Source organism: Procambarus clarkii, chromosome 28 (assembly GCF_040958095.1).
Source record: "Procambarus clarkii isolate CNS0578487 chromosome 28, FALCON_Pclarkii_2.0, whole genome shotgun sequence".
Classification (NCBI taxonomy): domain Eukaryota; kingdom Metazoa; phylum Arthropoda; class Malacostraca; order Decapoda; family Cambaridae; genus Procambarus; species Procambarus clarkii.
This window is the reverse complement of record NC_091177.1, coordinates 3156222-3168516: the sequence shown is the minus strand read 5'-3', so window position 1 is coordinate 3168516 and position 12295 is coordinate 3156222. Positions and strand designations below refer to the sequence as shown.

The window sequence follows — 12295 nt, the reverse complement described above, 5'->3', positions numbered from 1 at the left end:
ATGGAACCGTAACATATTTAGTATAGCGTGTGCTGCTATTATGTGCAACAGATGGCACTGTTCTAGAAAAAAAAAGGCATGTTTTACCTGTCGCAGGTGTCACATCTATGTAGTAGGTATATAAAAACACGCACATATTCGAATGGAACGTTGTGTCAAAATTTCAAGCAATCGGTGAAGAGCTTACAGAGATTACAGTGTGTGTTGCTCTTACGTCCAACAGATGGCGCTGTTTTTTTTTAAAGCCTGTTTTTTCCTGTCACCTCCCAACACCGGTGAGGCATGTATATAGTAGGTATATAAAAACGCGCCTATTCGAATGCAACGTTGTGTGAAAATTTCAAAGCAATCAGTAAAGAGGTTTTGAAGATTTCCCTCACATGAAAAACACAATTTAAACAAAAAAATGTTTTTTCCTGTCCGGACGACAACTATACAGAATGTATATAAAAACCGGCTCAGATGAGAATGGAACGTTGGGTGAAAATTTCAAAGCAATCGGTGAAGAACTTTTGGAGATTAGTTGAACAAACGAACATTTACATTTTTATTTATGTAGATTAATATTATTCCCAAAGCACATGCGACACAGCAGACCTGTCCCCTGTCAGTGATAAGAGGGACAACGAGCACCCCCTCCCTGCACTGGGACTGGAAGCTCGATCACTTGCCATATCACTACTCAACCCGTTCTCGCAAATTTAATAAGTCAATATTGACTTATTAAATATGTGCATGGGTGACATACTTAACATAATAGATACCCTTAAAAAGATTCATAGAAAACACCGACCTTACCTAACCTACTTAGTATGTTAAGATAAGCATCTTATTGCTTCGTAATTACAATTATTACCTAACCTATAATAGGTATAGGTTAAGTAATAATTGTAATTACGAAGCAATAAGATGCTTATCTTAAGATACTAACAAGGTTAGGTAAGGATGGTGTTTTCTACGAATCTTTTTAAGGGTATCTATTGTGTTTAGTATATCACCTATGCACGTAGTTAATAAGTCAATATTGACTTTACGAATTTGCGAGAACGGGTTGAGTAGTGCAACCCGTTCTCGCAAATTCGTGTAGTCAATATTGACTTATTAACTACGTGCATAGGTGATATACTAAACATAATAGATACCCTTAAAAAGCTTCATAGAAAACACCGACCTTACCTAACCTTGTTAGTATCTTAAGATAAGCATCTTATTGCTTCGTAATTACAATTATTACTTAACCTATACCTATAATAGGTTAAGTAACAATTGTAATTACGAAGCTATAAGATGCTTATCTTAAGATACTAACAAGGTTAGGTAAGGTCGGTGTTTTCTATGAAACTTTTTAAGGGTATCTATTATGTTTAGTATGTCACCTATGCACTTATTTAATAAGTCAATATTGACTTTACGAATTTGCAAGAACGGGTTGCGTGACGGAGAGGGGGTGGCCTAGTAGTGCCGTCACCCACCTGTCCGTCACCCACCTCCTCTCAGTCATCCCTCATCACAGTCATCTTAACAAAACAAAAACCAACAGCATTATGTCAGTTATGGTTGGCAAAGTGTCTTTTTTATATTTATATTATATATAGTATTTCTTATTACTTACCAGCACTAAGGTAAACCCCTGCCAAAAGGGATGGAATCCAAGCCACCTTTCCCTTGGGTGCATCGAACTGTTTAGATATGGTGTCGAGGAAGGGACTGAAGGAGTAGGCGACGCCGTCCACGATGGCATTACACAAGAAGGAGACGAAGACAATCATCCAGCCCCAGCCACCGTCAGGAGGGGGCGGCAGTTCTGCTGGTAGCGAGGTGATGGAGGCATCGTCCTCATCATACATGTACTGCCCCCCATGCTGACCATCATCACGACTCTCCAACTCACTCTGTACATGTAATAACAACATAGTAGTGTAAGAATATTGCATAACTTAAACCATAAATAAAGCATCACTGATCTATCTACCATCCCTGTATCTTGGTTACCTTGCGGTGGTTCCAGGGGTCAAGGTCCCTGCGACCCCTGGTTGATGGTCTGGTCAACCAGGCTGTAGGATGTGGCTGCTCGCAGCCTGACGTATGAATCACAGCCTGGTTGATCAGGTATCCTTTGGTATATAACTCACGGCTTACTTACATTTATCTGGAAGATCCTTAATCTGCAAATTATATGTCATGTTACAGTATATATAAGAAACTTACATCCACTTGATTTCTTGGTAATGGGTTTATTTTGCAAGTGTGGAGACTGTGTGTACCTCTTTGTACACCATGTGCCACTCTTCTTGAGACTACGTCTGCTAATAGTAAAGGTACTCAACAACTAATAGTTTACGGTATAAGTGGTACTCACCAACCAGCAGTCTACGGTAAAAGTAGTACTCAACAACCTTTTTTGTCAAGTTTACTGTAAATTATCTACTTAAAATTATCTGTTAGTTTAAGAACTTGCCCGAAACGCTATGCGTGCTAGTAGCTTTACTAGAATGTAAAAGCAACATCATTTCTATGTTCTCTCTTGACCCCCAATGTACCTTCTTGTATATAAATAAATAAATAAATAAAAAGTCTTCAAACACACCCAGAGTACAATGAAGCAACTGTTGTCTCGTGTGAAGACAAAGGAAAGAGCTGACTAGTTATTTGGCTTCGGGTGTGGGAATGTAAAGTGTCAAGAGACTATGACCTACCTAAGCAAAAACAAAGGCAAGAGAGAAGGGAAGGCTTTTGCTTCCTCAAAAGTGCGTCAATGTAACACACTCATGAACAAGACACTGATTACTGAGGAAGATTGGAGCCCCATATGGCACCGGAGGCAGCATATTAGCTTAGATTAGGGGCATGGTTAAAAGTTAAGATAGTAGTATTAATGGGGTTACATCCGAGTGACTCCATGAATTAATGGTGTGGCTCAGGGTTCTCTTCTAGATCTCTGCCTAGAGGTTGGACATTGGGTCCTTTATCAACGGAGAATGATCAAGTTTATTCCTGCAATTAGGAATCAATCTTATAGAGATAGGATAAGAAAAATGACGTGGACCCAAATATGAATTGTTAAAAGTTTGTATAATATGTTTTTAATACCAAAGTCTAGATTTGTAGTTACATTTTGAGCTTTATTTAAAGGAAATCACATAGATGTATATATATATATATATATATATATATATATATATATATATATATATATATATATATATATATATATATATATATATATATATATATATATATATATATATATGATAAAGGGGTACACCTCGATGTACCCCTTTATCTAACTCTTTCTGCTCGTGTGTGAGCCTAATCTATATTCCTGAATTCCAGTTTGGCAGCAGGATGGTGCTTCTGGAAACTTTCCGTTGTTAATTAATACTGCTGATAGTCCAGTTGATATAGCTACGGCCTCACACGGGTGGGCCCACGGATCGAGACCCGTGAATGGAAGTTATATCCCTGAGTTTGTCGCTATTATATTACTATCTAACGTGTTCATTGCTTTGGCACCTTGACCTTAGCACCGTCACCATCGCTGAACCAGGGGATTTACCTATTTATTCTCAAAAATTAAATTGATTCAATTGACATTCATTGTTATATGTACTATTTTGGGTGATATTCCAAGCACCCAATTGATAAGCCCCCCCCCCTTTTAAACCCATCCAGTCATCCATACGTCAATTTATTACCGTCGGAGGCAGCTAGTTTATTGTGCACCCCATATTCATCCGGTGAGCGGTAGCGCAAAAAAAAAAAGATTACAGAGGGGACAAAATTTAAACTAATTTCATAGTAGTGTGCACAACTGTGCTGCATCATTCGAGTACCATTAACGCAACACTCTTCTGCCACACCACCAACACATCACACTTCTGCTACACCACCAACACATCACACTTCTGCCACACCACCAACACATCACACTTCTGCCACACCACCAACACATCACACACCTGCCACACCAGCAACACATCACACAGCTGACACACCACCAACACATCACACTTCTGCCACAACACTGCCGTCACACCACTAACACAACACTGCCGTCACACCACTAACACAACACTGCCGTCACACCACTAACACAACACTGCCGTCACACCACTAACACACCCACACATAACTAGTTCATCACACACATGTAAGCATCATTATAGTGACACTTTACAAGCAGAGTAACGAGTATTCACCAGCTCAGTGTTAAAAACAAACGTTGCCCACCAGACTACAGTCTCTGTACAAGGCAATTACTTCAGCAAACAACTGGCGTACGAACAATTAATACTGCATACTTGACAAGCTGGGTCAGCACTACGACAAGCACATACAGTATTCTGCCTTTGGTATAAACGAGGTTGTTAGTGGGCGAGATACTCGGTCTGCTGAGGGCTGGAACCTACCTCGCTGAAGGAGACGGTGCGGACCTTGGACGAGTGTCTTCGCTGCATCACGCTAGTTGATGCTGTCCAGAGCAGGTGGTGCTCCGGAGGTGGCGGTGGTGCTCAGGAGGCGGTGGTCCTCCAGAGACGGTGGTCCGGAGGTGGTGCTCCAGAGGCGGTGGTCCGGAGGTGGTGCTCCAGAGGCGGTGGTTCTCCAGAGACGGTGGTCCGGAGGTGGTGCTCCAGAGGCGGTGGTCCGGAGGTGGTGCTCCAGAGGCGGTGGTCCGGAGGTGGTGCTCCAGAGGCGGTGGTCCTCCAGAGGCGGTGGTCCTCCGGAGGCGGCGGGGCACGTTGATGGTACTCCGGAGCTTTTGCTACTTTGCTCGTTCCTCCAACCGTGACTCACGGGAATAATTCCCTACTGGCTCGGACGTCTTTCTTGGTTTTCTTTAACGTTTTTTTTGCACTTTTTCTCAAGGTCACAGACAAAGTTTGGGGATGTTACTTATGTTATCATGGTGCACCCTTCTAGCGAGTGTCTGTGCGTGCGGGTATTTTGTTTTATAGAGGAAGAGTTGGGCTGTAGTCCAAGAGAGTGTACCGACACACAGAGAGGCGCAAGGGAGCGCGGTCGCCCCATCATCTAGTGGAAGACAGCTGGGGTCATTATCCCAGCTGTGTTGTGTGCTTCACAGGGACTTGGACACTCCAGCCCGGGAACCACTAGCCTCAACTCTCACGGTAATATTATCAACACAATTATGTTCTCTGTCACTCCACTATTATGACCCCAAATACAGATACGACCTGACTTTCATGTTGTGAGTTTAGTATACAGTTATTAATATATGCACAAACACTACTGAAATGAGTTTTGATGTGTAGATTTCTGAAACAAATGCTTCTATCAGTTATTTTGGGTTACTTCTAAGTGTCATTTCAACTCATAGGTAACACTGTGTTCGTAACTGAACGGACAGCAACTGTAAGTACAAAACTACACCATTATTGATCACTTAACACACAAGCTTAAATAATTACAAAAACGCCCACAGGTTGTGCGGGGGCGCGGTGTGCCCTCCACCACTGCCCACAAGGTTCAAGTGAGGCGGGGTGTGATACAATATATATATATATATATATGGAACTAAATACAGTAACAGCAGTAGTAGAAATATGTACAATATGTAATGCAGTAAACCCCACTCTGTTGGGGTTAAGCGAATATTATGTGTCAAATATAGATACTGTTCTCAAACGTCCCTCCCATAGTACACCCGGAAGATAACGTGACTCGAGGGGCTCTAAGACCCTTTTTTGACAGTCACTTGAGACAGTCAAGTCCCAACTGCGTCAGGTACATATGACAGGATGAACAGCCCAGCAGGCTTTTTGGGTTGAGGTGAGCCCCAGGTACACAGCACACGAGGAGAGGCTAGAGGCGTTAAACATGCCAAATTTTCTAGTTTTTCCAAGATAGAAGAAAAAAGAGGTGATATGATCACCACTTACAAAATAATAACAGGAATCGACCAAATTGACAAAGATGCATTCCTGAAACCAGCAACTTAAAGAACAAGAGGGCACAAATTCTAGCTAAGGAAACAAAGGCGATGAAAATATATTAGAAACCTTTCTTTTGCAAACAGTGGTAGACGGTTGGAACAAGCTAAGTGAGGTGGCGGTGGAGGCTAAAACCGTCAGTAGTTATACGACAAAAGCGTTATACGACAAAGAGTACTGGAAAGACGGGACACCGCGAGCGTAGCTCTCATCCTGTAATTACACTCAGGTATATAGTGACAAGCGCACGCTTATTTCTCAACCACACCACAGTCACGACAGCCTAAAGGCCTCCATTCAATTCCCACGCCAGGAGAAAAGCCTTAGGGATTTGGATTTGTCCTTTCACCTGAAGTTTCTTTTCACCTAGCGGGAGTAAGGCAACTGTTGAGAGGAGCATCCCGGGGAAGGTCACTAGTTGACTTAGGGATCTGTATAAGCCAAATACGCTTACTATGTTCCATAACGGGAACCCATTAGTCAAGTTACCAGGGCTTTAAGGCATACTTTTTATACTTATATATTCATGAACTTTTCCTTAACATTTACGAATTCTGAAATTGTTTGTCATTCGCCTCCCCGGAAGGTGTTATGTCGAGTTGACAACATCAACACCCATACCATTCACCTGGCCTCTAGGATCACCCTAGAGCCCAGGTGTTCTACCATCACCCTAGAGCCCAGGTGCTCTACAATGACTCTAGAGCTCAGGTGCTCTACCATCACCATCACCCACACGGCCCAGGGGGAGCTCAACTGTTTGTACGCGGACCAGTATCTCTTGTTTATCCGCGCTCTCTCTGAAAGTGTGAGAACACGAAGCTGGTATGTAAGAACTGAGATATGCCAGCGTGAGCGGATCGTGTGCACCACCACCAGGTGTTGATGTAATTAATCAGCTGTGAATGACCCTTATCTCTCGCTATCGTCCCCAGCGGGTGAACGCTGTATCCATGCCTCGAGTGAGAATTTAGCGGAAATGCAGCATAGTGTGGGAAGAGACCATAAGTTTAAACGTGGCTTCACATGCAAATTCCTTGGGTATTAAAGGAGGAGTGAGTAGACCCATGAGCCTAGCCTGATGGTGGGACACGACTGGTCATGAGGAGTCATGAGGTGTCGGTAATACCAAGACGGCAGCAAGATGAGGCAGTGAGGTGAGAAAGGGTGCAGTGATCCCGGTAATACGAGCGGCGCTCCTGTCGTCCCACACATCACATTGGTTGAGGTTGCAATATACATGGTTGGCGGGGCAGGAAGCACGCGCGCGCCACAGTGACAGGAGGGAGGTTGACAGGAGGGAGGCGAGTCCATGACAATACCTGCATCAGAGAACCACATCTCCCACAGCAGTAAACATTGTACACGTGACAGTGTTTCGGGTCGTCCTCGACCATTAACAGTCGAGACAGGGTTCCAAGATGCATTACCGAGAAACAAGTATTGATAACGTTGACTGACATGAACAACGCCAACTCGTGAGGTTTCGTCACTGGAGAGAGCCAAGTGGATGTGTGCAGCAACACATGAGAACTGCAGGTTATCTGAGGTGCAGCACTTGAGGTGAGGGTCGTCATCCCCCCAGTGCTCACCCCCCAGACACCTACACCCACACTCTTTACTGATAACATAACTCTCAAGAACACACAACACACAAGAGGAGATGTGACGGAGCCTTCGGTATACTGGCGTCTTCCATGATCACAGCGCTCTACACCTGCGTATATACGCCTGGGGTCACTAGTGAGGCAGGTCACTATAGGCCAGGGTCACTAGTGAGGCAGGTCACTATAGGCCAGGGTCACTAGTGGGACAAGATCACTATAAGCCAGGGTCACTAGCGAGGCCATGTGACCATAGTTTTACCGGACCTGTGTTACAGTCACTAAACTAACCACAGTTTCTTCTCTGACTTACAGTATCACATATTAAAAGCTGTATTTACTGACTGGGCTACACGCCTGCCGTGACACACACACACACGCAAGTACCACCAAAGCCGTGCCAAGGTGAGCGCCTCCCAGCACCGACACCTGTAGAGGAGGAGGTGTTGGTGCACCTCGTCGTGTCCACCTCCCAGTACAGCTTCACTCTCACAGTCGAAGTCACTGTCCAACTGGCAACCCGCCAAGTACGCATCATCCCCTTCACCTGACAACTCACAGCTGATTGTTGACAGTTGATGTTTCCGGGTCGGGGGTGGAGGGGGCTCAGATGATATTGTGGGGAGATGTTCTGATTGATTAAGATTAAACCAATCAAGGGGTGGCACGGGCATGAATAGTCTGGATGCTCTGATTGGCAAACTTTTCTTTATAGAGGGGAGGGGAATCTGATGATGTTTGCTGCGGAGGGAAGGGATGTTCTGATTGACAAACTTCCCTTTATGAATATTCGTGTTCGTTATCAAGGAAGTTTGAAGGATTTTATGTAATAATGTGTTCCATAATCATGTGTTCAGGCGCAGGGAAGCTGCGACTTTATTCATTTATCTATACAAGAAGTAACATTGGAACGTGAAAGTCAAGATTTTGGTAAATAAGTGATACAGTGTTGGAAGGCAGGAGCAGGCTTAATTACGCTGGTGGAGGCAGTCCTTGACCAGTTCCAGCACCTCTGACTCTTAGCATTGTTCCACGCGGCCAGAGATATTACTTTTAGTCTAAGATATCATGGGTTGCTACTGCGTGTTCGTCTAATGTGGTCGCGGCGGTTGACCTTCAGCTTCTGCGACCCATCTCTTAACCTTGGTTCAGCTGGTATAGTTGTTCCCTTATATAGTTGTACCATACTTGGTACAACGCCTCCACTACCTCTCCCAAATCTGTTAAATTTCTTGGTTAATTTCAGTGTTTGAAATTTTTTTAGATTTTTATATTTTAAAAGTAGTTTTGTCTAATCTGATCCAGCTGTGCCTCAGAAATGTTTTAAGAAATTTTATATTTTTCTTGTTATACTGAGATCTAAATCTTAGGTGAGGGAGTGGAACCGCTTTGGTACTTTATAGTCGTGTTCCCTACAACACGACCCTCCCCCATCAAGGTGACTCCTTATATACGTAAAATTGTTTACTTTTGAGGTGTACTATTTAACTAATGAAACTATTGCAAACAGTTTGTGATAACGTTACGAGGGTAGGCCTGGTGATATAATTACAGTACTGTAGGTAGCGTTAAGGTACGAGGTCCTTCCTGCAAGACTTGCAGGGAGAGCAAGCTTATTGACATTCTCAATCGACTTCGAGAATGGTCCAGGACGGACCGAAACGTCGTCGTCCCTTCACTTTCTAGTGTGGTCTGGTCAACATACTTCAGCCACGTTATTGTGATTCACCGCCTGCAAGAGCAAGCTTACCATGTGCGAACTCTACAATAGGCAACTCTGTGATACCTGGCGACAATTTTGCGTAAGATGTCATCCTGGATAACATACATGGACCTTTCTTGACCATTAGTGATAACTGTGTCCAAAGGTAGTCGGTTTTGTTCAGACTGTCCAGGCATGAAGATACCTCCTGGCCATAGAACAGCTTCAAGTGGCAGGATGAACAAGCCAGCGGGTTAAAGCCATGGCGTTAGGTTCACTCACACGATGAGTGACGCTGCCCAATAAACTCGCCCTCAGGGGGTAAAGTTAATGACAGGTAGGGGAAGTCCCTAGCAAGATGACCCTGGCCTCGGGCCTGTGTGAGGACGCACCTGGGTACTCTACCACACATGTTTAACACACCACGCACACACACACATGACCCTTCACACCTGCAGTATGAGGTACCTGGATTGATGACCTGGAACTATGTATATATAATGACTTGATCCAGTCTCGTGTTCTTGTGGATATCCTCATCATGAATTCAAAAGTTGCCAGCCGTGGCTACTGATCACACGCCTCAATATGACCATCTTATGTAACCAATGATTGACTGATTGATGAAGATTAAGCAACCCAAGAGGTGGCACGGGCATGGAATAGCCCGTAAGTGGTAGATTTTTTGGATTGAATGTGATCTTTGGTCGTGAAAGGATATACTGTGTGCTGAGCTCGCATTTAAATCGTCAGTCCTTACTATGTGGCTGCTATCGTTGGGGGTATGTAACCACCTTGTGTAACTCTTCATATAGCCTGGGGTAGTTTGATAACTGCGGATGTACCGAAGTATGTTGACAACACTACAATCAGCCGTGACGAGACGTGACTTGGTGTAAACAGTACCATAAGGCAAAGTGAAAAAGACTTGTGTGTGGCCCGAGGTGGGGGACCTTCCTCACTGGAACCCTGGACGGGGGGAACTGGAGCCTCCCACCCACTACACGCTCTAGCCCGCATCATACTCTCATCGTCTTCAGTCATTTGTTAAGACATTACAGCCTTGGCAGACAATGACTTCAACCTGACACAGTACACAGACAATGGCCGCCAACTCGCCCTAAGAATCCCGGATGAGAGACCCATTTTCCAAAGCTTGACACAATGCACTTCTCCGTCACCCTGGAAGATAAAACCCTTTGGAATCACGACGCCTGTATACTCCCTCCTTCTGGAAAAACAGTCCAACATAATCTTCACTTTTGGATATATTCTTAACATTGATAAATCCGTGCCTAACATTAATAACTTAATATGAGATGGGGAGTAACCAAACTAGTGTACTGCCCTCATTATTATGTAAGACCCGACACACACACACACCAGCCCCCTGCGCCTGCCCTGCCTATCTCCACCCCAGGCCTCCCTCCTCCATACAACTCCCCTGCCCCCCACACCCTCTATCTTCACACCATTCCAATAATTTAACTATCTTCACTTTAATTATACACTGAGAATCCTTTATAACATAATGGGTTAAAGAACTGGACGGTAACACGCTATAAGCCTGTTTTTCAAACGTGTGCACTAGTGTTGTGTGAGGTACTGCGTCGAACGCGTACTGTCACTACAAAATTAGAACATGCCCCACTTCTGCCTTTCATAATCTGTCGCCTAGTCTATAGTCCTGTCGAGCTTATGAGGCAAGATTTGCCGTCCCTAAACCAGTGCTGGAGTTGGGTAATATAGGTTCTTATCTCCTATGTTCTACTGGCATCTTTCTTAAATGTACTGCCCATCACCTTCCATAGTGTACATTTACGAGACACTCGTCTGTTGTTGAGCGTCTTCTGTCCGTTTATGCATATTGATTCTATATTTGGCCGTCTTTCAGCTTGCTGGCAGTTTTCCTCTTTCCATAGACTGGTTATATATCTTAGTAAGTGGCCAGCACATTGCTTCAGGATGCTGTCTGACTTATACAGAGGACAAGTCAAGCCAGTCTCTTGACCTGACACATCAGGTCAAGTCTGACTTGTTCATAACAACTATTCATTCTTGTGAGTCCCGCTGACATGTTGACTTTGGAAGTAAAAGTGAATTTGGGTAGATAAAAGAGGCTGTCTCGAATGGGTTAATTCCATACGATAATAGAAGAACTCCCAGAAGCCCATCAACCAGGTATCACGAGACACTACTCACCGGCTCCCTCCACAACATGGGGGAATACATCAATGTGGATGATGTAGCACAAATAATCTGCCAAACTGGACAATCTATGATGTTGCTGGCCAACAAAACCAAGGCGGCAATAGAAATCATAAACGACTTTGAAAATGAATGGAAAATATGCAAAAAAAATTATAAATAATACAAACTGCAAAATGAAATCCAGAGACCATTATCCATGACAACCACACAAACCAACATGCGAGTGTAGGAAAAGTACCAGGACTCCAGATTAATAGAACAGGAATCAAAATTCACTTGAATAACAGAATAAACAAAACACAACAGCAATTCAATTCAATTTCTTTCTTTATTATGCACCCCATACCCATCCCGTGGGCGGTGGTGTAAAGGATTACAGAGGATGCACATAATCGGTTCAGGAACTCACAACAGCCTTAGGCAAACTGAGAACATTCCGTAACCTTGGGAGGAACACCCAGCCACACTCCCACGTGCCGGCTGCGTCTGGAATATCCTCCAGTACCTCTACACACCTTAAGAAAAATTACCATGCAAAAAAAAAAACTACAAGAAGTGCAAAACACGGCGCTAAGAAGAGCAGCAAAACATCGTGTTTGAATGTGCAACTGAGCTAAGCATTCCACTCCAATTAATATTCCAGACATCCTTGTGCACAGGAATCTGAGCAGATATATGGAAAAGGGGCAAACATAGTACCAATTTATGAAAATAGTAGTCGAGAGGAACCTCTAAATTGTAGACGCGTATCATTAACAAGCGTGGTAGTCAAAACACTAGAAACAATAGTTAAAGCCAAATGGGTTGAACACCTAGAGAGAAAAGAC

At 43.8% G+C, this 12295-nt stretch overlaps 1 protein-coding gene across 17 annotated transcripts in view; it reads right to left on the bottom strand.

The window, feature by feature from the left end:
* LOC123755025 (monocarboxylate transporter 12) overlaps positions 1 to 12295 on the bottom strand; it is a 96575-nt gene that overhangs the window by 25692 nt on the left and 58588 nt on the right. For 6 of the 17 annotated variants that reach the window (XM_045737447.2, XM_069332782.1, XM_045737451.2 and 3 more), the window contains exons 2-3: positions 4410 to 5277; positions 1613 to 1892 (exon numbers count right to left, since the gene is read on the bottom strand). In XM_045737447.2, coding sequence (XP_045593403.1) covers positions 1613 to 1892; positions 4410 to 4457 — 328 coding nt within the window. In that variant the 5' untranslated portion in view covers positions 4458 to 5277. Of the gene's footprint in view, positions 1 to 1612; positions 1893 to 4409; positions 5372 to 7942; positions 7960 to 12295 lie in introns of those variants that run through there. The other 11 variants (XM_045737446.2, XM_069332781.1, XM_069332780.1 and 8 more) reach the window with 3 other exon arrangements.